General features: G+C 44.3%; 1 protein-coding gene across 28 annotated transcripts in view; it reads right to left on the bottom strand.

Moving 5' to 3' along the window:
- neb (nebulin) overlaps nt 1-26028 on the bottom strand; it is a 286658-nt gene that overhangs the window by 223692 nt on the left and 36938 nt on the right. For all 28 annotated transcript variants that reach the window (XM_078227934.1, XM_078227935.1, XM_078227937.1 and 25 more), the window contains exons 15-27: nt 25607-25708; nt 25410-25517; nt 25214-25318; nt 21047-21145; nt 20158-20262; nt 18373-18480; nt 14833-14946; nt 12127-12324; nt 11069-11176; nt 9638-9736; nt 7544-7648; nt 4720-4827; nt 755-1066 (exon numbers count right to left, since the gene is read on the bottom strand). In XM_078227934.1, coding sequence (XP_078084060.1) covers nt 755-1066; nt 4720-4827; nt 7544-7648; nt 9638-9736; nt 11069-11176; nt 12127-12324; nt 14833-14946; nt 18373-18480; nt 20158-20262; nt 21047-21145; nt 25214-25318; nt 25410-25517; nt 25607-25708 — 1671 coding nt within the window. The remainder of the gene's footprint in view (nt 1-754; nt 1067-4719; nt 4828-7543; nt 7649-9637; nt 9737-11068; nt 11177-12126; nt 12325-14832; nt 14947-18372; nt 18481-20157; nt 20263-21046; nt 21146-25213; nt 25319-25409; nt 25518-25606; nt 25709-26028) is intronic.

Genomic DNA, 26028 nt, shown 5'->3' with positions numbered 1-26028 from the left:
CTCAGAGTCATTCTGAATGCTGAATATTGCCAAGAACTAATTTACCCACCTCTACAAATTCCTCTCATTAAGGTTTGACTCTCATGAGCAACATTCATGAGAACATAAGAACTAGGAAGAGGAGTAGACAATTCAGCCCCCTTCTTGCTTGCTTCCCATAATCCTTCATCCCGCTACTAATTAAAAACCGATTTATCTCCTCCTTAATTTTGTTCAGTGTTCTGACGTCCACTGCACTCTGGAGTAGGGAATTCCACAGATTCACAACCTTTTGAGTGAAGGCATTCCTCCTCATTTCTGTTTTAAATCTGTCCCCCACTTAGCCTAACACTATGGCATCTTATTCCAGAATGTCCTACAAGGTAAAACAGGTCTCTCCTCTCAATCCCCTTAAGCATCTTCTATACCTCAATTAGATCTCCTCTCATTCTTCTAAACTCCAGCGAGTATAGGCCTAAACTGCTCACTCTCTCTCTTTATAAAACGAGTCCCTCATCCCTGGAATTAATCCAGAAAACCTTCTCTCAACCACCTCTTCACGCATTCACAACTTTACTTAAAGCAATTTCAGAATCTATGGTTTTCAAGTTCTCTGCTTATTTGATCCATACCCCCCCCCCCCCCTCCTCTCTGCTGCCAACACATGTTGCCAACTGAGCCAAGCTGAGGTGTTGAAGAATGGCCATCCTGGTTGGAGATTGATGCCTGCCATGCCCACCACAGAGAGAAAGCAAGAATGAGCATTATGACTTACGTCGCTCTGTATGTTCATCATGTTCTTGGACAGCTCCAAGCTCATAGCGTCAGGCAGGTATGTGTAGTGGTGGATTGGATGTCTGTAGTTGGTGTTGCTGGCCACTTCTTGGGACTTCTTGGCAGCAGTGATGTTAACCATGTCCAGTGGTGTGTGATATTTGGTCTTGATTTTCTCGTAGTCTTTTTTGTATTCACGTTCAGATTGCATCTTGGCCACACGCATGGAATGGACCAGTTTAGGGTCATCCTGGAGGCTCTGGAAGCCAACATGTTTGCCCTTCGCTTGTTCATAAGCTTTCTTATATTTCACCTGTAAAATAATTGTTCAATGTTAAAACACAGCTGGGCAAACCTGCCAATAGAAAATAAGTACATGCAAAGATAAAAGTACCAAGAACCATGGGTCGTCCGTAAGCAATTATTGGTAATGGTGGGATTTTATGCCCCCCCTTCTACGGCATGTTTTGTGATTGTGGAGGCTGCTTGCCATTAGCCTGGCACCCTGGCACTGCCAAAAGGGCACTGGGCAGTGCCAAGAAGTGGGCTCTAAGGGAGGGGTGGAGCCTGAAGGGCCAGGGCCTAAGAGGAGGCGGAGGGAGCTGCGCACTCTGTAACCAGGAATCAGTCAGGATGGTGATCGGCTGGGGTGCAGGAGTTATCAGGTTGGCAATTGGCCAGGGGTGGGGGTCGATCGGCCGGAGAGAGGGGGGCATTGGGCCACGATCGGCCGGGCGGGTAAGGGGGTATCAGGTCAGCGATCAGCCGTGGAGGATGGGGGGGAGTATCGGAGGCGATATCTGGGGTTTGGGGGGGGGGGGGGTGGTGTCAGGGCAATATCTGGGGGTGGTGGGTGTCTGACAGATCTCTCATGTTCTGTGTACACTTGCACTTGAGAGATACATACATGAGTAATGGTGTCCTCTAGTGGTGAGCAGCCGACTTTCAGGCTAGAATAGACTGTCTACTCTGCCGACTGGCGTGAATCACACTTTGCCTTGCTATTTGCGCCAAGTGGCATCTGATCATGTCTGAAAGCTCACTGAAAAAATGGGCGCAATTCTCTCCCGTTTTCACAATCATTCAGCACTTAGAAATTTTTTGGTCACCTGTGGCTTTTGCATTGAAGGTGGCTTTTCAAATAATGGCCTAAGATGCTCGTATGGAATGTCCTTATCAGTTGTGTTTAAGCAGCATTAGCAATAAAGTTAGAATAGGGGATAAGACATTTTCCAAACACAGCTGGAATCCCCTTTAAAAAAAATAATGTTCAAGCCCATTAACTAAACTGGTGTCATATGCAGGATATTTCTTCAGCTTGAAACTTCACTTTGATTAAAATAATTTATTGAACAATTTGATCAATGCCACTGCAGCAAAATACAGATGTTAGGCAGCGTTTTTTTTGTCCTTTGCCTCAGTGGTACTCTGGGTTGATGGTTCTGTGGAATAGCATTAAATCACAGGGCAGAATTTCACATTACCTTGCCTGGGGGATGGTTGGTTGTAAGTGAGGTGGAGCCATAAAACTCAAGATGATCTTCCCACTGGTAAAACTCTCCACAATTTTATGGTAGGACGGGGGAGGCCTAAATCGGCCCACCAGCCCTTGCCTTAATTGAGGCTCTTAAGTGGCCAATTAATGACCACTCAAGGACCATTTCCTGCCTGGCCTGAATTTTCAGATTGGCGGGAATAGTTCAGGGGCAAGGGAGAAGCTTGAAAAGTGACCCTGCTCAGGCCTCTGGTGGAAAGTGGGAGGGGGGAAGGGACACTTCCATCATCACCCTCCTTTCAACATAGGCTTGCCCTGCTATGCTATTGATCACATAATTATTCTTCATGTTCCTTCACATGGAAGAGAAATTTGAAAGCAAAGTGCCTCTATTAGAAAAGAACTGGATATTTTCCCTTTTTATCAGGAGCATGGCACATCAGAAGATATGGAATGAGTAAAGGTTACTCATTAAGTAAAGGTTGCTTGGCCCATTAAGCCCATTCTATCCAGACACCCTAGCCCAGGATTTACTGGAACTGCTCCAACTCTCCCTGTGATCTTGACGGCAGTGCAGTGGAAATGCCTTATAATCTCAGATTTTGCCACGCTTGTAGAAAAGTTGCAACTACAGATCATAAGCAACCCCAAGGAAATTCTAGGCTCACACCTATTCAGTCTATCTAATGGTCTGGACAAACTGGACGTGGAAAGGGCATTTATCTTCTTGTGGGTGATCATTATTTTAAAATTAGGTGTTGCCCTTTTAGGACAAGTTATTTTCTCCAGAAAGCTGTGTGGCTTTGGAACACTATCTCGAAGGCAGTGGAGGCAGGGTCATTGAAAATTGTTTTGAGCCAGTGGTAGATAGAGTCTTATTAGGCAAAGGAAATCAAAGGTTATTGGATGGGAATGTGGAATTCTAAACACAAACAAATCAGCCATGATCTTATTGAATGGCAGAGCAGGCTTGAGGGGCCGAGTGGCCTACTTCTGCTCCAATTTCATATGTTTGTATGGAAAGCTTCTTTCCACGACTGCCTGTTGATCCCGTATTTCATGGATCACTAACACTGTTCCCAGTGTTAGTCATAGAGGTTTACAGCATGGAAACAGGCTCTTCAGCCCAATTTGTCCATGCCGCCCTTCTTTTTTAATGCTAGTCCCAATTGCCTGCATTTGGCCCATATCCCTCTATACCCATCTTACCCATGTAACGGTCTAAATGCTTTTCAAAAGACAAAATTGTACCTGCCTCTACTACTACCTCTGGCAGCTTGTTCCAGCCACTCACCATCCTGTGTGTGAAAAATTGCCCCTCTGGACCCTTTTGTATCTCTCCTCTCTCACCTTAAACCTATGCCTTCTAGTTTTGGACTCCCCTATCTTTGGGAAAAGATATTAACTATCTAGCTGATCTATGCCCCTCATTATTTTATAGACCTCTATAAGATCACCCCTCAGCCTCCTACGCTTCAGAGAAAAAAATCCCTGTCTATCCAGCCTCTCCTTATAACTCAAACCATCAAATCCTGGTAGCATCCTAGTAATTTTTTTCTGTGCTCTTTGTAGTTTAATAATATCCTTTCTATAATAGGGTGACCAGAACTGTACACAGTATTCCAAGTGTGGCCTTACCAATGTCTTGTACAACTTCAACAAGACGTCCCAGCTCCTGTATTCAATGTTCTGACCAATGAAACCGAGCAGGCCAAATGCCTTCTTCACCACCCTGTCCACCTGTGACTCCACTTTTAAGGAGCTATTAATCTGTACCTCTAGATCTCTTTGTTCTATAACTCTCCCCAACACTCTATCATTAACTGAGTAAGTCCTGCCCTGGTTCAATCGACCAAATGCATCACCTTGCATTTATCTAAATTAAACTCCATCTGCCATTCATCAGCTCACTGGCCCAATTGATTAAGATCCCATTGGAATCCTAGATAATCATCTTCACTGTCCACTGTGCCACCGATCTTGGTATCATCTGCAAACCTACTAACCATGCCTCCTAAATTCTCATCCAAATCATTAATATAAATGACACAAAACAGTGGACAAAAAATGCGTGGATACCAGTAAGACGGTGGTATTAATATTGCTATAATCCTCAATCCTCCTTCGCAACAAATACGGCCCAGATCCTTGATTAAGAATTGGTCCTATCGTGGTATAGCCCCACTTCATATAAGCTTCAAATGAAAATTGATCAAATACTCTGGACATCTGTTTCACATGTCCACTACTCAGTTTTAATTTCTAACCTTGCATGAGGCTGGTGAATGTTATGTTCTTGGCCTACTGTCTTTTACTCATTGTCAACGTTTAATAACGTCAACTTTATCGCTATCGTGCCTCTAATTTATCCATACCACATGACACAAGGAAAATAAGCACTGACAGAATAAAATGGTAGGGGGAAGAGGTATAATAAAGTACAATTAAAAGTATGAACATTATATACTTACATCACTGACATTATGCCGGGCAGATTTAGCAGCAATAATTGGAATAGCGTCAAAAGTAAGATGATAACCCTTTTCTAAATCTTTTTTCCACGCTTTTTTGTAGAAATTCTGCAAATGAAAATGACATTTTATTAAATCATGCTGAAAATAGTCATGTTAAACCATAGGACCCCTACAGCGTAGAAAGAGAGTCTGCAACGACTCACCCAAAGAGTATCCCACCCAGGCCCTTCCATCTGCCCTATCCCCATATCCCTGTGCATTTACCATGCCTAATCCGTCTAACCTACACATCTTGGGACACCAATGGGAAATTTACAAAGGCCAATCCTACTAATTTGCTCAGCTTTGGAAGGTGGGAGGAAATTGGAGCACCCGGAGGAAATCCACGCAGACATGGGGAGAATGCACAAACACCACACAGACAGTCACCCAAGGCTAGAATTGAATCTAAGTCCCTGGTGCTGTGAGGCAGCAGTGCTAACCACTGTGCCACCATGCCGCTCTTGTTGCCAAGATTCAGAACTACACAAAATTATATGAAAATGAAATGCCCATTAAACTGAGCTGGCATATTATTTGGTGGGCAGCGTGTACATTGATTGAAAAACTATCTTTTTCAGCTGCACTGCTGGCTAGTAGAGCAGACTATTGGTTATCACAGATCCAATCAGAGCTGGCAAAAGCCACTTCCTCCAGGACGCACAGTTTCGGGCAGAAATGATATTGTGTGCGATAAATTTAGAAATTTGAGGGATTTGTCACCGATTGTGTCATATCAACTCATTTGTCCTGGTGTCCTGACTGATCTGCTGCTGCACAGATTTATTGGCATGGACCTCAGCCTGCCCTTGCCCCACTTCGAGATGCACCTCAGGCTTCCAATTGCAAGACACTGAATGGAAAGTCAATTGTTTCTTACGAGCAAGGAAGAGAATCTTTTCATTCACTTTCAGCTGGCTATTAGTGTCAAAGTCAAGAGCAGTACCTACAGAGATCAAGGAACAGAGCAACAGGAGTAGGCCATTCAGCCCCTCGAACCTGCTCCAATATTCAGACAGATCATGGTGGATCTGTAGTTCAACCCCCCTTTTCTCCAAATCCATAATCTAACTAACATCTACCATTCTCAGACTGAAAACTCCAATTGTCCCGTTATCAACAGAAGAGAATATTCTAAATTTCTCCTATCCTTTGTGTGAAAACATACTTTCTGACTTGACGCATGTTACCTCCTAATTTGCCATGTGCAGTAACTGAATGGATATTTAAGCACCAACAGAGACCCAGGGGAATGCTCCGGGGACCCAGGTTCAAATCCCAGATGGTGAAATTGGAAATCAATAAAAATCTGGAATTAAAAGTCTAACGATGACCATGAAACCATTGTCGATTGTCGCAAAAAACTATTCTGTACAATAATGTCCTTCAGGGAAGAAAATCTGCCATCCTTACCTAGTCTGGCCTACATGTGACTATAGACCGACAGCAATGTGGTTGACTCTTAGCTGCCATCAAGGATGGACAATAAATGCTGGCCCAGCCAGTGACGCCCACATCCCATGAACGATCTTTAAAAAATCACTTAGATCTTCTCATCAGTTTCCAAAGTCACTGTCTCCAGGTTGCCCAGTTTTGAGGGAGTTGTACTTTTGCAACATATTTTTATATTTGAAATCGCTGGTGAAGATGAGTGTAAAATAGGGATTGCAACAAGAGGTAAAAGGGGTTCATTTTGAAACTTAAGAATATCTTTGTTGTTTTGCATTTTCCTCGAATGTCTTTGGAAGACGCAGTTCCGTCTGGTAGAAAGGATAGGATGGCATGTTGGCACAGTGGTTAGCCCTGCTGCCTGCATCAACCTCCAATACCATGGAAATGGGAAATTTCTGACCCTGGCTAACACCCTGATGCACCATCAATCGAGCAAAGACTAGTTTGTATGCAAGAACAAATAGGCTTTTATTCGCAAAAGACTTGGAGCACACCCATGCCGATGAACTGGTCCAGACTGAGGCAGGGGGGTGGGGAGCAGTCGCCTTTATACCTGGACCGAGGGGGGAGGAGTCTCGGGTAGGGCCGGCAGAGATGTGTCCAGGCATGTCACATATACAGGTAATAAGCTAACAGTGGTTTACCACACACCCCCCACAGACACCCCCCCAAGACCCCCTCCTCCCCCCCCAGACCCCCGACCCACCCACCCCCCCACCCCCCCCCCCCCAACCTCATTATGTGACCAACCCTTTTGGTGATATCCCTCGAGTATTAAAGGAATAGAAAACAGCTGAAGTATGGCATGAGGTGCTGCTATATCAAGGGGAAATGGCTCAATAATCTGCTATTAGAATTGCTGTGAGCGGCACGGTGGCACAGTGGTTAGCACTGCTGCCTCGCAGTGCCAGGGATCCGAGTTTGAATCCTGGCTTGGGTCACTGTCTGTGCAGAGTCTGTACTTTCTCCCCATGTCTGCGTGGGTTTCCTTTGGGTTTCCTCCCACGGTCCGAAAGGTGTGCTGGTTAGGTGCATTGACCATGCTAAATTCTCCCTCAGTGTACGCGAACAGACGCTGGAGTGTTGTGACCAGGGGATTTTCACAGTAACTTCATTGCAGTGTTAATGTATGCCTCCTTGTGACACTAATAAATAAACTTTAAAAAAAAGAATTGCTTTGGATGTCATTCAAGGTGTTTCTAAAAATGTGGGTGCCACTGGCAAGGCCAACATTTACTGGTCTGCTCTCTCTAGTTGCCCTAGTTTTGATACAACTGAGTGGTAGCAAAGATACTACTGCATTTGAACAGATCAATTCAAAGATACTTACATCACTGGCATTAATAGCGTTGACTCTGGCTTGAATAAACTCTGGCAAATCTGGAGGATAAGTGTACTTGTGGATGATCTTCTCTCCTTTAGCTTTGTAGTTTATCTAAAATCACAAAACAAAGTACAAGAATCTGAGACTGTGACATTGGAGAAATTATTAGCATTTCTAACTGAAGGGCGAATGCCCAGTTCCTCATGGGGGAAATCTGGAACTCAGGGGCACAGTTCCAAAATAAAGGGTTTCCCATTTAAGATGGAGTTAAGGAGGAATTTCTTCTCTCAAAGGGTCATCAGTGTTTGGAATTCTCTATCCCAACATCAGTGGAGATTGGATCATTGGGTGGCACGGTGGCATAGTGGTTAGCACTGCTGCCTCACTATTCCAGGGACCCAGGTTCAATTCTGGCCTCGGGTCACTGTCTGTGTGGAGTTTACGTATTCTCCCTGTGTCTGCATGGGTTTCCTCCGGGTGCTCCAGTTTCCTCCCACACTCCAAAGATGTGTGGGTTAGATGGATTGGCCATGCTAAATTGCTCCTTAGTGTAAGGGGATAAGCAAGATAAATATGTGGGGTTACAGTAATAGGGCCAGGGTGGGATTGTGGTCCGTGCAGACTCAATGGGCCGAATGGCCTCCTTCTGCACTGTAGGGATTCTATGATTCTATATTCAAGGTTGAGTCAGACAGATTCTTGATAGACAAGGGGTTCAAAAGTCATTGGGGACATATCAGATATATATTGATAATAAGAAAATACTGTGCATGTTGGAGATGTGAAATAAAAGCAAAAAGTGTCTGAAAAAACTCATCAGGTTTGATCTATGGAGAGGGAAACAGAGTTTGTTTCACGTCCAATATGACTCTTCCTGGGAACTGAATGGAAGCAGAATTGAGATGGGTTTTATCCCGTTGAAATTGTAAGGCATTCTCATCTATTTCCTAGCAAACTCTCAAGAGCAGCTGTGAGAGGAACATGGAATCTTTTACATCTGCATCTTCATGGTTTAAACCAGGCTTGTCTGACATGTGGTCCATGGGTCACCAGGCCTCTCCATCCAGCCTGCGGATACCGTGCTCACAATGTCAATGAATGAGTTTGAAGATTCTTTAAAGAACTGCTCCTTCAATCCCAGGTCGTTTCTCTCCCACACTTGCTGTTGCTAGGATTACAGTCTCCAATTGGAGGAGCAGCTTTCCTCAGGCTGAGGCCGGAAAACAGCAGCAGCAAGTCTGCTGAGGAGACCGGAAAGTTTTCAAGGTGGGGGAAAGAGCCAAAGCACCTGCCAAGCAGGGGGGAAAGGGCTGCCAAGCAGGGGGAAGAATGGCTGCCAAGCAGGGGGGGAAAATGGCTGTCAAGCAGGGGGGGGAAATGGCTGCCAAGCAGGGGGGAGGAAATGGCTGCCAAATGGAGGGGGGGGAAATGGCTGCCAAGAAGAGGGGGAAATGCCTGTCAAGCAGGTGGAAAAGTAACTACTGGGTGGGGCCAGAGTGGCTGCCAGGTATAAATGGAGTGAATGCCAAGTGGGGGATAATGGTTGCCAGGCAGGGCCAGAGTGGTTCTTGAGCGAGGGGTGGAAATCCCGCCCCATATCTGTTTGAAATTTGCTCATCGTCCGGAGTGAGAAAAAAATTTAAATGTGGTCCCCTGCACCAAAATGTTGGATGAACCTGGTTTAAACAATAATGTTTAACAATAATGTTTAACAATAATGGCAAAACCTACATGAGTCAAGTAAGAGAATAAAGGAGAAAATATTTCAAAATTTTCCTTTTATTCACCAATCCATTCCTCGACTTCATGATTTAATACCAATCAATGTGATTTTTAAAAGTGTCAGTCACTTAAACTTATTAGCCTTGAGCTTCCATAAATGGGAATTCTAGTAAAGAATATTAAACACATATTGCATCAGTAGAAAGACAAATATTTTTCAGATACAGCGTAAATGACCAATAGTCACGTATTGTGATTCAGCAAGTTTTAAAATTAGAAGCAAAACATGTTTTGCCATATCGATGATATACTCCAGGGTTCAAACCATATTGCTCCTGATAAACTGAGGTAAGGGAGTAATCTAAATACTTGACTTACATCACTCCTTTGTTCTTGGTTAGCCTTTGCCAAGACAGTTTCTGGGGCATCTTCTATTGAAGTGAACTTAATGGTGTCCGGAGGCTGACGATACTTTCTCTGTGATAAAGAAATGAAGATGTTGAATTAAGAAGAAGCCATTATTCAAAGGGGAGGCAATGGCGCAGTGGTATTGTCGCTAGACTAACCATCCAGAGACCCAGGGTAATGCTCTGGAGACATGGGTTCGATTCTCACCACAGCAAATGATGACATTAGAATTCAATATTTAAAAATCTGGAATTTAAAGGTGACCATGAAATCATTGTCAATTGTCATTAAAAAACCCATCTGGTTCAGTAATGTCCCTTTAGGGAAGGCAGTCTATCTGGTCTGGCTTATATGGGACTCCAGACTCACAGCATTGTGGTTGACTCTTAAATGCCCTCAGGGATGGGCAATAAATGATGGCCCAGCCAGTAATGCCCACATCCTATGAACAAATTTTTAAAGAAAATTATGCTTAGTCTTGTGGTACAGTGGGTAGCATCCCTGCCTCTGAGCCAGAAGCTCCGGGTTCAAGTCCCACCCCAGGACTTGATGGCCAAGGAAGGTGCGTTGTTAACCCAGTCAAACAGGTTGAGCGTCAATCAGCAAAATCTTTCCAATAGCAGGCGGAAAGAGTGGGAGAGATTCCGGGGGGAATCGTAGTGGGCAAGCGGCAGAACATAGAAAGGTCCGTTGATCTCGGGAGGGATTTCCTGCTTTTGGGGCGAGCGCGGCTGGAAATTCCCATCCTCCTGGTCAGCTATGCTTGATACGGAGTGGTGTCCCTCAAGCTATAAAACCCTGGTGACTGCATAGTGACCCGTTCCTGGAAAAACATTGCTATGGAAACAGATAGTAGGCTGGATTCTCCGACCTCGCCCGCAGTGGGGATTCTCCAGTCCCGCCGCAGAGAACAGAGATTTGGTTGAGCGTCAATTTCTCTGTCTTACTGGCAGTGGCCGCGGGGTGTGAATGGCCAGAGAATTTCATCCGATGCCTGCCTTGTGCACCTCGATGCAGGATGTGGAACGACAACAATGGCTTGAATTTTCCAGCCATTCACACCGGTGGGATCTTCCAGTCCTGCCGACGGCACACCAACAGGAAACGCCATTGACAAGGACGGGACCAGTAGTTCCTGCAACCGCCCAATGGCAGATCACCTCCACCACCGCGAAACACGTGGCGAGGTGCACAGAAAGTCCCGTCAAACATGAACATAGAATGCTTTGAATGCATAATAGCAAATCATATTTGCTGACACGCATATCTTTTGACAATAATGTGATATTAAACTGACCATATGTGATTACACCACAGGCAAACTAAATAATTGTATGCTAAATTTGTTCAATGGCTGTTTTTGATGATCAAATCCAAAGATGCTCCTTTCTGGTCACCTACCTCATTAAGGATGTCCATAGCTTTCTTAGCCTTTTCAACATCTAGGGAGCCGAAAGGAACCCAGCCAAGGCCTTTTTGCCAGTTGTTAAAATCTGCTTTATATTCATTCTGTTAAGAAAACACGCAGAAAGGAACATTATTTATCAACAAGGAAACTGCGAACGGTGGAAGATAACTGAGACTCCAGCAGTGCTTTGGATATCAAAGACGTGCAGGTTCGGTGGATCGGCCGTGCTAAATTGCCAGTGCCAGATTTAGACTTGGTGAGGCCCGAAGCTATATAAAGCTTGGAGGCCCCTTGTTAAAAAGTTACACCAAAAGGTCTCACAAAGGTGCGTACCAAAACAGGACCTTGGGTCGCCACAAAAAAATTGAAAACATAATTATGCCTTTTAATTATTTAATAGCAAGGTATTTAAAGTGAAAAATACAAATTATTTTCAAATGAATGCATTTACTGATTACATATTTATCATTTGGCTGGCTTGATCTCTCTCATAGATTTTGGTAATTTTGGTAATTTTTTGAGTTGCTCTTCAAGCTGGTGCTTTCTTTTTCTTTTCTGGTATCCGCTCTTAAATGTTCTCTTCACTGTAAACCTTCTGAAATTTTGTGAGGCCCCTGTGGATTGTGAGGCCCTAAGCTGTAGCGTGTTTAGCTTATGCCTAAATCCGGCACTGTAAAATTTCCCATTAGTGTCGCAAGATTAGGGGGATTAGCGGGGTAGATAAAGGGATATGGGGGGAAGGGGGGGGTCAGGATATTGAATTCAATGATCAGCCATGATCAAAATGAATGGCGGAGCAGGCTCAAAGGGCCAAATGGCCTACTCCTGCTTCTAGTTTCTGTGTAAATATGTGGGGTTACGGGGATAGGGCCTGGGTAAGATGCTCTGTCGGGGAGTCGGTGCAGCCTCGATGGGCCGAATGGCCTCCTTCTGCACTATGGGGATTCTATGTCACCGTTGAGCCTGTGCGGCCAATCAGTCAGAGAGGAGTCAACTTGAGCCCACGTAACTATAACGTGAATTAAACTAATAGGTTAGACCAGGTACTCACATCACTCTGCAGGCTGTATGCCTTCTTAGCCAGGTTCAGAGACACACTGTCAGGGGGCAAAAAGTAACGATTTATTGGCTGCTTATAGTTTGAGTTGCTGGCAATTTCCTGAGCCTTCTTGGCCTGGGAGACGTTGATCATATCAAGTGGGGAATGGTACTTCGTCTTTGTCTTTTCATAGTCCTTTTTATACTCACGCTGGAAGGAAAGAATACATGAGTCAATGTTGAGTTTCTCTGGGACCTACATTATCAAATCGCGGCAGAAACTGCAGATTCCGGATTGCAAAAATCAGTAAGGTGAGAGAGAAGTGAGTAAGATCTGGGGAACACTGCATCACCTTGCCAACCCCCCCACCCCCCCCCCCACCCCACTCCTCCCCCCACCGCCCCCCACCCCCCCCACCCACCTCCCCCCACCCCCACCCCCACCCCCACCTCCCCCCCTCCCCACCCCCACCCCCACCTCCCCCCCCACCCCACCCCCACCTCCCCCCCCACCCCCACCTCTCCCCCGCCCACCCTCCCACCTCCCCCCCCCCACCCCCACCTCTCCCCTGCCCACCCCCCACCTGCCCCCCCCCCCCCCAACGCCTGGCCTTGAGACGAGCTCAGCTTGCTGTGTTCAGTCACATTTAAGTTTTGGTGCGTTAGGAATACGATGTACAACTAAAACCGTCAAATCCAGGATCTTTCTGACGTTGGGCTGATCTGTCAAAGCGGCTCTGAAACCAGCCACGTGGAGTTGCGCAAAGAGCAACCTTCTTGACGGAAGCAGAACCCATTCAGCTTCAAACCGTAACATCTCAATTTAAATTTCACATGAATTTTACATGGGCTGCTATTTTGTGAATTTTAAATTAAGCGCAGCTCGCCGAAGGAATTATTCTTGTCCTGGTAGCTGGGATTCGATGAATATATAAATATTATCTCGAGATAGCTGCTATTTCTGGAGGAGGGTGACGTGGCTGCCAGTTGATCTCCTACTGAGTGGTCGATGCCCTTTACTTACAATCGACTGCATCAGCAACCGAGTTGGGCTCTCGAAATAGAGTCATAGAGGTTTACATCATGGAAACAGACCCTTCGACCCAACTTGTCCACGCCGTCCTTTTTTTTAACCACTAAGCTAAGTCCCAATTGCTCACGTTTGGCCCATATCCCTCTATACCCATCTTACCCATGTAACTGTCTAACTGCTTTTTAAAAGACAAAATTGTACCCACCGCTCCTATTACCTCTGGCAGCTCGTTCCAGACGCCCACCAATTGAGATGGGGATTTTCACAGTAACTTCACTGCAGTGTTAATGCAACCATACTTGTGACTTTAAAACATTAGATATGCTGCACATTCAATATCTCCCTGAAAAGGTTAAATGATTGGTAATAAATTTACTATCCTGTGGGAAATAACTCCTTTGACCTGCAATATGGGAAGCTTGCTCGAATAATATGATGTTCTCAATGTTGAAGTTCAAATTTAGCACATTTGGAGTGGCACAGTGACACAGTGATTAGCACTGCTGCCTCACAATGCCAAGGACCCAGGTTCAATTCTGGCCTCGGGTCACTGTCTCCCCGTGTCGGCGTGGATTTCCTCTGGATGCTCCGGTTTCCTCCCACAGTCCAAAGATGTGTGGTTTAGGTTGACTGGTTGTGCTAAATTGCCCCTTAGTGTCAGAGGGGCCAACAGGGTAAATACGTGGGGTTACAGGAATAGGGTCTGGGTGGGATTGTGGTTGGTGCAGACTCGATGGGCCAGATGGCCTCCTTCTGCACTGTAGGGATTCTACGATGTCTGAAACCCATCGGTAGTCAATAACATTCCTGCACCCATCTGCAAATGGTGGCACAAGAGTTGAGGCACACTCCAAGAGCAGTGAATTATGCATGCGGTTGAAAAAGTCAGCAAGCAGGATCATGGAAAATGGATCTGTCAGCCTACATTTGCATGCTTCTTGGGGCTCCACTGTCCTTACAAACTATCTCACCATCTCCAATCTCCCTTTCCCTTGCCCCCTCCTTGACCATGTTAAGACCATAAGACCATCAGATATAAGAGAAGAATTAGGTCATTCGGCCCATCGGTTGTGCTTGGCCATTCACTCATGGCTGATAAGTTTCTCAACCCCATTCTCCCGCCTTTACCCCATACCCTTTATCCTCTTACCAATCAAGAACCCATCTATCTCTGTCTTAAATATACTCAATGACCTGGCCTCCACAGCCTTCTGTGGCAATGAATTCCACAGATTCATCACCCTCTGCCTGAAGAAATTCCTCCTCATCTTGGTTCCAAAGGGTCGTACCTTTATTCTGAGGTCATGCCCTCAGATACTAGTCTCTACTGCTAATGGAAATATCTTCCCCATGTCCACTCTACCCAAGTCAATCAGTATTCTGTAAGTTTCAATGGGATCCCCCCGTCATCCTTCCAAACTCCATCGAGTACAGACCCAGAGTCCTCAAACGCTCCTCATAAATCAACCTTTTCTTTCCTGGGATCATTCTATGGACATCCTTTGCACCTCTCCAGGGATAGCATGTCCTTCCTTAGATATGGGGCCCAAAATTGCTCCAAACATGGTCTGGCCAGAGCCTCATAAAGCAGTACATCCCTGCTTTTGTATTCTAATCCTCCCAAACCTATGCTGGTCTTGCCATGTTTGAATCCCTCCAATCAGGTTCCTGTCACTTTTTGCTCACCTCACTCTGCATCTTGGCCACATGCACAGAGTGTAAGATCTTGGGGTCGTCCTCAATGCAGCGAGCTCCAATGTGTTTCCCACGAGCCTTCTCATAGCTGAGTTTATATTTGATCTGAAGAATAAACACTTCCATCATTACTGTGAGAATCTGATTTCCATACCTGATTCAAAAGCCACCAACAATCAGTTTTCTGAATATCATTAGACAGCAAACCCATGAGCACTTCCATCTCGAAGGACAAGGGCAGCAGATACATGGGAACACCACCAGCTGCAAATTCACTTCAAAGCCGCTCACTATCCTGACTTGGAAATATATCGCCATTCCTTCGCAGCTGCTGGGTCAAAATCCTGGAAGTCCCTCCCTAATGACATTGTGGGCCAACCCACAGCACATGCAGCGATTCAAGAATGAAGCTCACCATCACTTTCTCAAGGGCAATTAGGGATGGGCAATAAAAGCTGGGCAGCCAGTGACGCTCATGTCCCACGAACGAATAAAAAAAAGTTGGGAAGGGTCGATGAAAAAAAAAGCATTTTCCCATTTGACATGCCCAGTCATCAGGTTCAAGGACTCCAGAGTATTCGGTCGGCACGGTGGCACAGTGGTTAGCACTGCTGCCTCACAGCTCCAGAAACCTGGGTTCAATTCCGGCCTTGGTCTGTGTGGAGTTTGCACATTCTCCCCGTGTCTGCGTAAGTTTCCTCCGGGTGCTCCGGTTTCCTCCCACAGTCCAAAGATGTGCAGGTTAGGTGGATTGGCCATGCTAAACTGCCCCTAATGTCAGGGGAATAGCAGGGTAAATGGGGGTTATGGGAGTAGGGCCTGGATGGGATTGTGGCTGATGCGGACTCGATGGGCCAAATGGCCTCCTTCTGCACTGTAGGGATTCTCTGAAAACTCCAGAGTATTCTGGATAGTGCTGCACAGTTGATGCAAAGTAAAACTCTTTCTCTTCTGCATTAAAGATGCCCTTATCTTCAAATTCATTACCATTAGCTTCCATTTCCCCACACAATTCACCCCATGGCTTATGGAACAAATCCCATTGTATATTTCTATGAATAAGACAGTTAATTAGTGCCAAACATTACACATCAAACTCACAAGGGCCCTTACAGCCGGCAGAGAAGACATTCAGCCTATTGATTTGGATTGGGTTTGAATCCAAGTCAGTCCCCATCTTTTAAAGTATAAAGCACTGATTGCATAACCATCAGCAACAAAATGGAAGAGAGTTACGTCTGATTGACTTCCATTTGCTCCAGAATTATTTATGTTGCATTGTAATAATGATATAAGCACAAATTGCTCACGAGCCCCCAGGGTGGTACGGTGGCACAGTGGTTAACACTGCTGCCTCACAGCGCCAGGGACATGAATTCGCTTCCCGGCTTGAGTGTGCAAACTTCACACAGATTACCTCAACGATTTAGAGACTCATAGATTCAGCCATTCTAAACACTTAAGTAATGGTAACTAAACATGAACGTGCATTGTAAATATTTTTACTTCTTTGGAAAGGGGAAAGCACATTCTCCCTGTGTCTGCATGGGTTTCCTCCGGGTGTTCCAGTTTCCTCCCACACTCCAAAGATGTGAGGGTTAGGTGGATTGGCCTTGCTAAATTGCCCCTTAGTGTCTGGGGGACTAGCTAGAGTAAATGCATGGGGTTATGGGGATAGGGCCTGGGTGGGATTGTGGTCAGTGCAGACTTGATGGGCCGAATGGCCTCCTTCTGCACTGTGTGATTCTATGAATCTATGTCAGTTCATTTATTTAGACTAAGCTAATGGGAATATTTATACATTGTTAGAAAGCTTGAAGACATCAGCAGCACTGTGTGTGCTCTGCTCAAAAGCAAAAGCGAAACTAGATCACATGAATCACTTCCTTTCTAGTGATGTCATGCTGCTGGCCCTCAAAGGTAAATTACAACATCCCCCTTTCTTTTTAAAGGTACTTTCCCCTTTCCAAAGAAGTAAAAATATTTACAATGCACGTTCATGTTTAGTTACCATTACTTAAGTGTTTAGAATGGCTGAATCTATGAGTCTCTAAAACGTTGAGGTAATCGGTTGTTATGCCCAGACCTTATAATGGTCACCTTGTCTCGGGGTTTCTTTAATTGATCACAGTGATCTGTGGGATTATCATTCTTGGAAGTTGTTCACTGTTGCATTTGGGATCTTGTCCTTGAATCTATGGAACTCTTCAGTGGTTGAGGAGTTGGAATGGACTGGTTTGTTCTTGTCTGGTTCTGCCTCACTTTAAGGCACATGAGAATATTTATGCAGAGGTAGAAAACTTGAAGACATCAGCAGCAGAGCAGCCTGTGTGTGCTCTGCTCAAAAGCAAAAGTGTAACTAAGACTAGATCACATGATACACTTCCCTTCCGGTGATGTCATGTTGCTATCCCTGAATGGCATAGTACATTTTCTATTGCAGAAAAGGTAAGCATTAAAACTTTATTTAATCCCACACTGACAATGATACTGAAAATGGGCACTAAAGTGATGGCTAAAATACAGAAATGTCCTAGCATAAAACATTCCTTTGATTTGCACAACAATTTACATGTACTTTCTTCAATCTATTGCACTGCATGGCTGCTGAGAGGATGATCTCCTCTACAATGGGGAGTATTGCAAATTAGGTAAGCAATTTGCCAAATAATTTCATTCAATTTGTATTCTTATTTTGACTCCCTACGCTGTTCCAAAAAGATCAGCATCCTACCTTGCCTCAGGAAACTGTAGATCTCTTGTCTGTACTTCCGAATCCCCAATATTCTTCATGAGATTATTTTCCCCCATCTGCCTCTACTTGCTCTTTTTATTGTATTTTCCGCCACTTCACTTTGTTAATCACATGCCCTTCTGTTCTTTTAATGTTGTTTCACAGCGTTAGTGGGATGATGTTTGTGCATCATCCAACAGATTTTCCTTTCCAACATCAAAATGGCTCAAAAACTACTAAACCTAATAGGAGCAGCACAGCTGAAACTTGACTCAACTCCACATAAAAGGAAATGGACGGCACGGTGCACAGTGGTTAGCACTGCTGCCTCTCAGTGCTAGGGACACAGGTTCAGTTCCGGCCTCGGGTCACTGTCTGTGTGGAGTTTGCACATCCTAACAGCACTGTTGGTGTACCTACATACACCACATGGACTGCAGCGGTTCAAGAAGGAAGTTCACCTTCTGAAGGGCTATTAGGGATGGGCAATAAATGTTGGCCTGGATGATGACACCCACACCTCATGAATGAATTTATAAAGTAATTTGATCCCACCTATCTATGCCGCTGGTCATATTCCGAACAAGTTTCCAAGTTTTCCTCCCATTCAATGGCACCTCATCTCACCAATATATCCTGCATTCCATTGTTTCCTTATGTGTTTATCTAGTTTCTCTTTAAATGCATTTGTGCGTTTCACCTCAACTGCTCCTTGTGGTCGTGGCTCTTGCTTGATTTTTTAGGAATTTTTCATTTGCTACATATCCTGAGGATAGAAATCATCCAAGATTACTTACGTCACTTGCAATATCTCTGTTCGCCTTTGCTGCGATTACAGGGATTGCATCCTCTCTGATGTGACAATGTTTGGCCTTATCTTTATTCCAGTTAAAGTTGTAACAATTCTAGCAAGAAAGAAAGAAGCATGTAAACATTGACAAGCAACGCTCTGGACCAGCTTTACATAGCCCGACGGAGGGGTGGAACTGGATGTAGGCTAGCCCAGAATTTCCCACCTGTCGGACTAATGCTGGTTTGCCAGCCATATTCAGCCCCTGAGCCATTTTCACAAAGGTCAGGTCAGGGGTGTAGCGGCTACCCACCTGCAGGCAGCGTGTAGCCAGCTGAGGCCATTGATGGGTTTATTAAAGACCCTCTCCTACCCTGATTGGAATTTTCCAGTTGTCAGATGGGTCCCTTGCCATGCCCAAAACAGGGCCATTAAGAGGCCCCCCAGCGGTAATCTAGGAGGAGCCAGCACTCCAGTGAGTGCTCCAGTGAGCTTTTTAAAACCCTCATCCACCACGTCATGATGGCCACAGCTGCAGTCACGGGCCACCCAATAGACTGTTCCCAAGTCCATGAGGATGGCCTGAATGCCGTGGCCTTTCTCTGTGTGTTTATATTTTTGAAACGTGTTTGTGGAACGCCTCTAGGTGGACATGGCCTTTCTCTCTCTCTCTCCTACACACGGACTGTGGAACTTCCAGGGTGTCACTGTCTACAGTTAGCCCTCCAGCTTCTGGAGCCTGCCTGCCATCCTTAATTTAGATGCTGAATGCACCCCCTAGGCATTAACTGGCCATTCCTTGGGAAATGATGTCCGGGAACAATTTCCAATTCAGTGTGGCATCGGGACCAGGATGTGATCCCAACGTCAGGATTCCAACCACAAATCAAAAATCCAGACAAAAGTATCTAATGGTGCTTATTCCTTTCAAGCTTCAAATATCGAAATGTAGATTTGCATTGCACGGTTTAGTCTATGAGGATACTGTGCCACAAAGGGAGACAGATGATGGTTTGGAAGGAGGAATGGGGGCATAGACTATTTTCTAAATGGGGAAATGCTTAGGAAATCAGAAGCACAAAGGGACTTGGGAGTCCTTGTTCAAGATTCCGTCGGCAGTTAGGAAGGCAAATGCAATGCTCGCATTCATGTCGAGAGGGCTAGAATACAAGAGCTGGGATATACTTCTGAGGCTGTATAAGGCTCTGGTCGGACCCTATTTGGAGTATTGTGACAGTTTTGGGCCCTGTATCAAAGGTAAGATGTGCTGGCCTTGGAAAGGGTCCAGAGGAGGTTCACAAGACTCTGGGGTCTGTACTCATTGGAGTTTAGAAGGATGAGGGGGGGTTCTTACTGAAACTTACAGGATACTGCAAGGCCTGGATAGAGTGGACATGGAGAGGATTTTTCCTACTAGTTTCCACTAGTAGGAAAAACTAGAACCAGAGGGCACAACCTCAGACTAAAGGGACGATCCTTTAAAACAGAAATGAGGAGGAATTTCTTCAGCCAGAGAGTGGTGAACCTGTGGAACTCTTTGCCTCAGAAGGGTATGGAGGCCAGGTCATTGAGTGTCTTTAAGACAGAGATACACAGGTTCTTGGTTAATAAGGGGATCGGGGTTTATGGGGAAAAAGCAGGAGAAAGGGGACGAGAAAAATATCAGCCATGATTGAATGGCGGGGCAGACTAGATGGGCCAAGTGGCCTAATTCTGCTCCTATGTCTTATGGTCCTTTAGTTTCTGAATTGCTCTACATAGAAGTATAAAGGAATGAATATGGAGTACTTACATCGCTCAGATTGTATGCGTTCACCCTTGACTGGATGAAAAAGGGATCATCAGGGGGGATAGTACATTTGAACTTTTCCTTCTCATATTTTGCTTTGTAGTTTAGCTGAGGAATAAAAGATAACATGAAGTCAATGATGATAAGCACCGATTGAACCAATACTGTGCAACTTACAAAAATACTTCACACATCACCGAATAAAAGGACATAAATCTTTTGAAAAGCATTGAATACAAAAGCAAAGTTCTATGTGACGGGACAATGTAACCCACATATGATATGGTTGGCTGATATCAGTTGAATTGCACTGAATCTATTCTGTATGCTGCAGGTTCTATTTGTAATACAAAATTGAAAGCAAGCAGATAAATGCAAATCTCTCTTTCTTAACTTAAAATAGAGATGGTGGAATGTGCTGTTTTCAGCTTAATAATGAAAAAAAATAAAGTGGAGAGTATCATTATAAACTTAGTAAGAAGTCTCACAACACCAGGCTAAAGTCCAACAGGTTTATTTGGAATCATGAGCTTTCGGAGCACTGCTCCTTCATCAGGTGAGTGGGATTCTCCAGTGATTCTCCCACTCACCTGATGAAGGAGCAGCGCTCCAAAAAGCTCCAAATAAATCTGTTGGATTTTAGCCTGGTGTTATGAGACTTCCAATTGCGCCCACCCCAGTCCAATGCCGGCATCTACACGTCATTATAAATTTGCACATTTTTGAGATTATTTTTACATTCGGAATTGTACAAATACCGACATACAGAAATGACGTTAGTGTTGGCATTGCTTTTCAAATGAAATACGCAACAATCACAAGGCCAAAACCAGGAGAGTTGGATAGCATCAATGACACCTACAAGAAAGCAGAAGCATTCCTAGATACTCACATCACTCAGCTGTTTGGCATTGATCTGAGCTTGCAACATCACTGGAGAATCAGTGACTTGAGTGAACTTGATTTTATCCGGATGTGACTTATAGACTTGCTGTAATTTAAACAAGGAAACAAAGAGAGTTTAAGGGTGGTTTAGAACAAGCATAATCCAAACTAATATCACCATTGTGTTGATGTACATATATATGCAAATTTACAGCCTGTTTTATTTGGAAAGGGCTGGCTGGAGGCCTCCTGCTTCATTCTGGCTAGGGAATGGATCAGATGAGGAGAAAGTTGAAAGCAAGTGCAGGCCATTTAGTTTGGGTACCCCCAACTCTCCCATTTAGTGATACCACTCCTTTCAGGGAGAATGCTTTTGTGGGTTATCTTCCCCTGTTAAGTCCACTGATAAAAGTGTGATACAACTGTAAAAGGTGTCTAATTAAGGAAATCATTCTTCACCTTAAGCAGTTTTCTCTCCAACCATAGTGGAGTGGGACTTTCCAGCCGCACTCACCCCGAAACCGGAAAATCCCACCCAAGGTCAACGGATTTTTCCATGGTCCGCCCCTCGCCCATTACGATTCCCGTGGCGGGTGGAGTGGGAAAATTCACCCCATTTCAATCAAATAACATATATCAAATTTTAATGTAATTGATAAAACAATCTAGTTGAATTTTTAAAAAATGAATGGAGCTTCTCTGAATATTGGAAGATGAAGCTATCTCTCAGAATAGTTTACACTCTGCACTCTATTGGTGCTGTGCTCCAATATAAATGGCCTGATATGAAGTGGCAGAGAAAAAGAATTGCAATGTGGAGTGGTTATTCCTTCAGGGTACATAAGAAGCTACATGATGCTGAACAGATTTCTATCTTGGATACATTACAGAACTGTGATAATCAGCAAGACTTAAAGAATAATTATAAAGAAAGCAATACGCTTATTTAAAAATGTTGGGCTGTGTTTATTTTCAGCAGCAACATTCGTCAAAGTAAAGTCGCCATAGTCCCAGATGACCATCAGCTGGTGATTTAACCTGAAGGTCACTACACCTCAGGTGAGGGACAATGTCGAGAAGGCAGGGTCTTCATGAATAACCTCACTGGTACTAGAATTGAACCCACGCTGTTGGCATCGCTCTGCATCATGAACCAGCAGTCCAGCCAATTGAGCTAACCGACTCCATCACAATAAATCACATAGCTTTAACCAATACAAGTGATCTTCAGAACGTCTAACGTTAAGGGCGCGATCTTACTGGCCATTCATGCCACGCTCCCGCTGCAGCGAGGTCGGAGAATATGGTGCCCAGCCAAACCTCCGTTCACTGCAGTGGGATAGAAACAATCTCACCGGTGTGAACAGTGTTAACATTCCAGTCTATGTGTTGCACAGCTATTGTCTGAGTGTCCAGAAGGATATAACAAAACAATTGGGATAGAGAAACCATACAAAGAGTTTTAAACAAAGTTCACAGAGTGTTGGGGCTAACACTCCAAATCATGTGGTGTAATTCTTGCCAATTCTAACTTGCTGACCCAAGTAAATAAATTATTAGATTTTTGTTTTCACCTTCTCAAATTATATTCCTGTCTTATCATCAATAGGTGTTTGAAAATTTGAAGACGGATTGTCCTCAGAAGGTCAACTCTTAATAAATTTTGAAAACATGAAAAATAGGAATTGTTACCTGGCTCCAATTTGCATTATTCCAGCACAGAAATCTGATCTAAGTGTCAACTTCCGATTACATAGCCAAAGTTGTTTTTGTGGAACCTCATCAAATGGCAAAAATTGATATTCTCCAATTTTATCCTCTTTATTAGAGGAGATTTACTTTGATCACAGCATATATCAAATTTATAAACACAAGGCAGGATTCTCCGATCTCGTCCATACCTTACCCACTGCCAGCTAGAATGGAGAATTTGGCACTCACCCGCACTGGAGAATCCCAGCCACAGGTACTTGGCATCATTCTTTACAATTGTATTTACAAGATCATAGCAAATGAAACAGTTCTCCAGTCGGAGAACATCAGAGTTTTGGATATGAAGGGAATCCAGGGATCGGGGGATAGTGCGGAGAAGTGTGGCAGTGGCAGAAGATCAGCCATGATCATACTAAATGGCGGTGTAGGCATGAAGGCTGATTGGTCTATTCCTGCTCCTAATCTTATGATCTCCAATTGAATGTTCTTTATTACAGTTTCATTTTATTTAAAGAGTACAATCAAATGTCACATTGTCCATTCTATGTTTCTCGGTTTTCAGTGCATTTTGCAAATGGACCCCCAATTTTCGTTGCTGGTCTAGCCAGCAACACAGACCTCCCATAAAACCATAGAAAACATTCTTTCTGGTTGTATCACAGCTTGGCATGGCTCCTGCTCTGTCCACGACCGCAACAAACTACAAAGGATCGTGAACGAAGCCCAGTACATCACGCAAACCAGCCTCCCATCCATTGACTCTGTCTAAACTTCCCACTGCCTCGGGAAAAACAGCCAGCATAATCAAGGACCACATGCACCCCAGACATACTCTCTTCCACCTTCTTCCATCGGAAAAAAGATACAAAGGTCTGAGGACACGTACCAACCGACTCAAGAACAGCTTCTTCCCTGCTGCCATCAGACTTTTGAATGGATGTATCTCATATTAAGTTGATCTTTCTCTACACCCTAGCTATGATTGTAACACTACATTCTGCACTCTTTCCTTTCCTTCTCTATGCACAGTATGTTTTGTCTGTATAGCACGCAATAAACAATACTTTTCATTGTATCCTAATAGATGTGACAATAATAAATCAAATCAAAATCAAATAAAATATATATATATTTCCTTGAAGGCAGTACAGCAAAGGTTCACAAAATTGGTTTCTGGGTTGGCTAGATCGGCCTATGATGAAAGTCTCGGAAAATTGGGCCTATGCTGTCTGGACTTTAGAGAATGAGAGATGATGTCATTGAAGCATACAGGCTGGAATTTTCCAGCTGTTCAAGCCTCGGCACTGCTGCAAGATGGGTAATTTAGCACTCAGTCAAATCTCCGTTGGCTGCAGAGGGACCAGAGAATCCTGCCAGAGTGAATGGCCGGAAAATTGCAGCAAAATGTTTTAAATGGGCTTTAGAGGGAGCGATTGTTTCCTTTGGCTGGGGAATCTAGAACACAGGGTCAGTGGGGGGGGGGGGCACACCCTGAGGATCAGGGATAAATATTTTTTCTTATTCATTTGTGGGACATGGGCATCACTGGCTGGCCAGCATTTATTGCCCATCCCTAGTTGCCCAACCCATTTGCTCTGCTCTGGAATCACATGCAGGCCAGACCGGGTAAGTATGGCAGATTTCCTTCCCTAATGGACATTAGTGAACTAGATGGGTTTTTCCAACAATTGACAATGGTTTCATGGTCATCAGTAGATTCTTAATTCTAGATATGTTTTATTGAATTCACATTTCACCATCTGCCGTGGTGGAATTCAAACCTGGGAAAACCCCAGAACATTAGCTGAGTTTCTGGATTAATAGTCTGGTGATAATCCCACTAGGCCATCACCTCCCCTGAGTAGGACTGAGGCAAAGAGAAATTTTGTCACTCAGAGAGTTGTAAATATTTAGAGCTCTCTACCCTCAAGCTCTATTGTGGAGTATATTCAAGATGAGCTAAGGGAGTCAGATCTTTCGGCTGGAATTCGCTGGTCTCATTTGTGCGACCACAGCTGCCAGCGAGAACAGAGAATTCGGCGCTCAGCCAAATCTCCCTTCATTGAATCAGGACCGGAAAATCCCAACTGCAGGCATGTTAGAGAATTCCAGCCTTGACCTCTCAAGGAATAAGGGAAATTAGGAGTGGGCAGGAGAGTGGAGTTGAGGTCTGACCAGGCTTGAGGGGCCAGATGGTCTACTCCTGACCCTGTTTCTTACATTTTATATGTATATTTATAGGTGCCTGGTGTTGTAGTAGTAGCAGGATTCTATTGAACATACCTTTGGCCAATTGTTAATTCTCCACATGGTTGGGTGATTTTTTTAACCCTCTTCACCTCATAGTAATAATCTCTAATTGGATAGCGTTACAACCTAGATTTGTGAATGGACAATTTTGAGTTCCCGGTGAACTTGTCGAATGGGGACATTTGTGAAGAGATACTTTTGAGATACTTACATCTTTACACTTGTAAGAGTTCTTCATAGCTTCATACTCTGGAGTGACGGTTTGCGGGAAGTAACAGTTTGCTTTATCTTGCTCATAATCTGCCTTGTAATTTCTCTACAGAAGAAGGGAACATTGTATTATTTAACAGCAAGATCCTCAGTAAGAAATTTATCAATTGTTATCAAACTCAGTTTTGTTTACTTACATCGCTTTTCATTTCTCCAACCTTCATGCAATGAAGCATGTATGGATCCTCATGGCTGCCAATATAATGGCCCTTGATCTTATCTTCATAGTTCTGCTTATATTTGATCTACAATGGAAATACCCACAGCAATGATGTCAGCTGAGTTCAAGTACTGAACTTTAACCCCGAGGTCATGAGATCACTGTAGTACTTACATCACTGAGATTGGCGAGCACTTGGTCAGTTTTGAACTTTGGGGTGTCGCAGTAGTTCATGCTTTTTTTGCGTGCCTTTTCATAGTCTGCCTTGTACTTTTTCTGCCAAAAGAAATGTAAAAGAACTAGTGTGACAGGATTTCTGCATTATGACGCCGAGTAGAATTCAAAATGCTCATTCTCATCTTCAAATCGGTCCATGACATTGACCCAACCCATGTTTGCAACCTCCCCTTCCTGCCTTCTTCTAGCCTCCCACTCTGGCCTTTCTGCATCTCCTGCAACACCATTTCCACCTCACTGCTTTAATAGAAATCCCTCTGCTGGCACTTTCTGAAAGTCTCTCCCTAAACTCCTCTACCGCTCCACATCTGTCCCCACTCATCTTTCAGCCACCACTCCTCTTTTCAATGCCGCAGTTT

The sequence above is a fragment of the Mustelus asterias genome, chromosome 14 (assembly GCF_964213995.1).
Source record: "Mustelus asterias chromosome 14, sMusAst1.hap1.1, whole genome shotgun sequence".
NCBI classification, from domain to species: domain Eukaryota; kingdom Metazoa; phylum Chordata; class Chondrichthyes; order Carcharhiniformes; family Triakidae; genus Mustelus; species Mustelus asterias.
The sequence above is the reverse complement of the archived record's forward strand: the minus strand, read 5'-3'. Positions and strand labels throughout refer to the sequence as shown.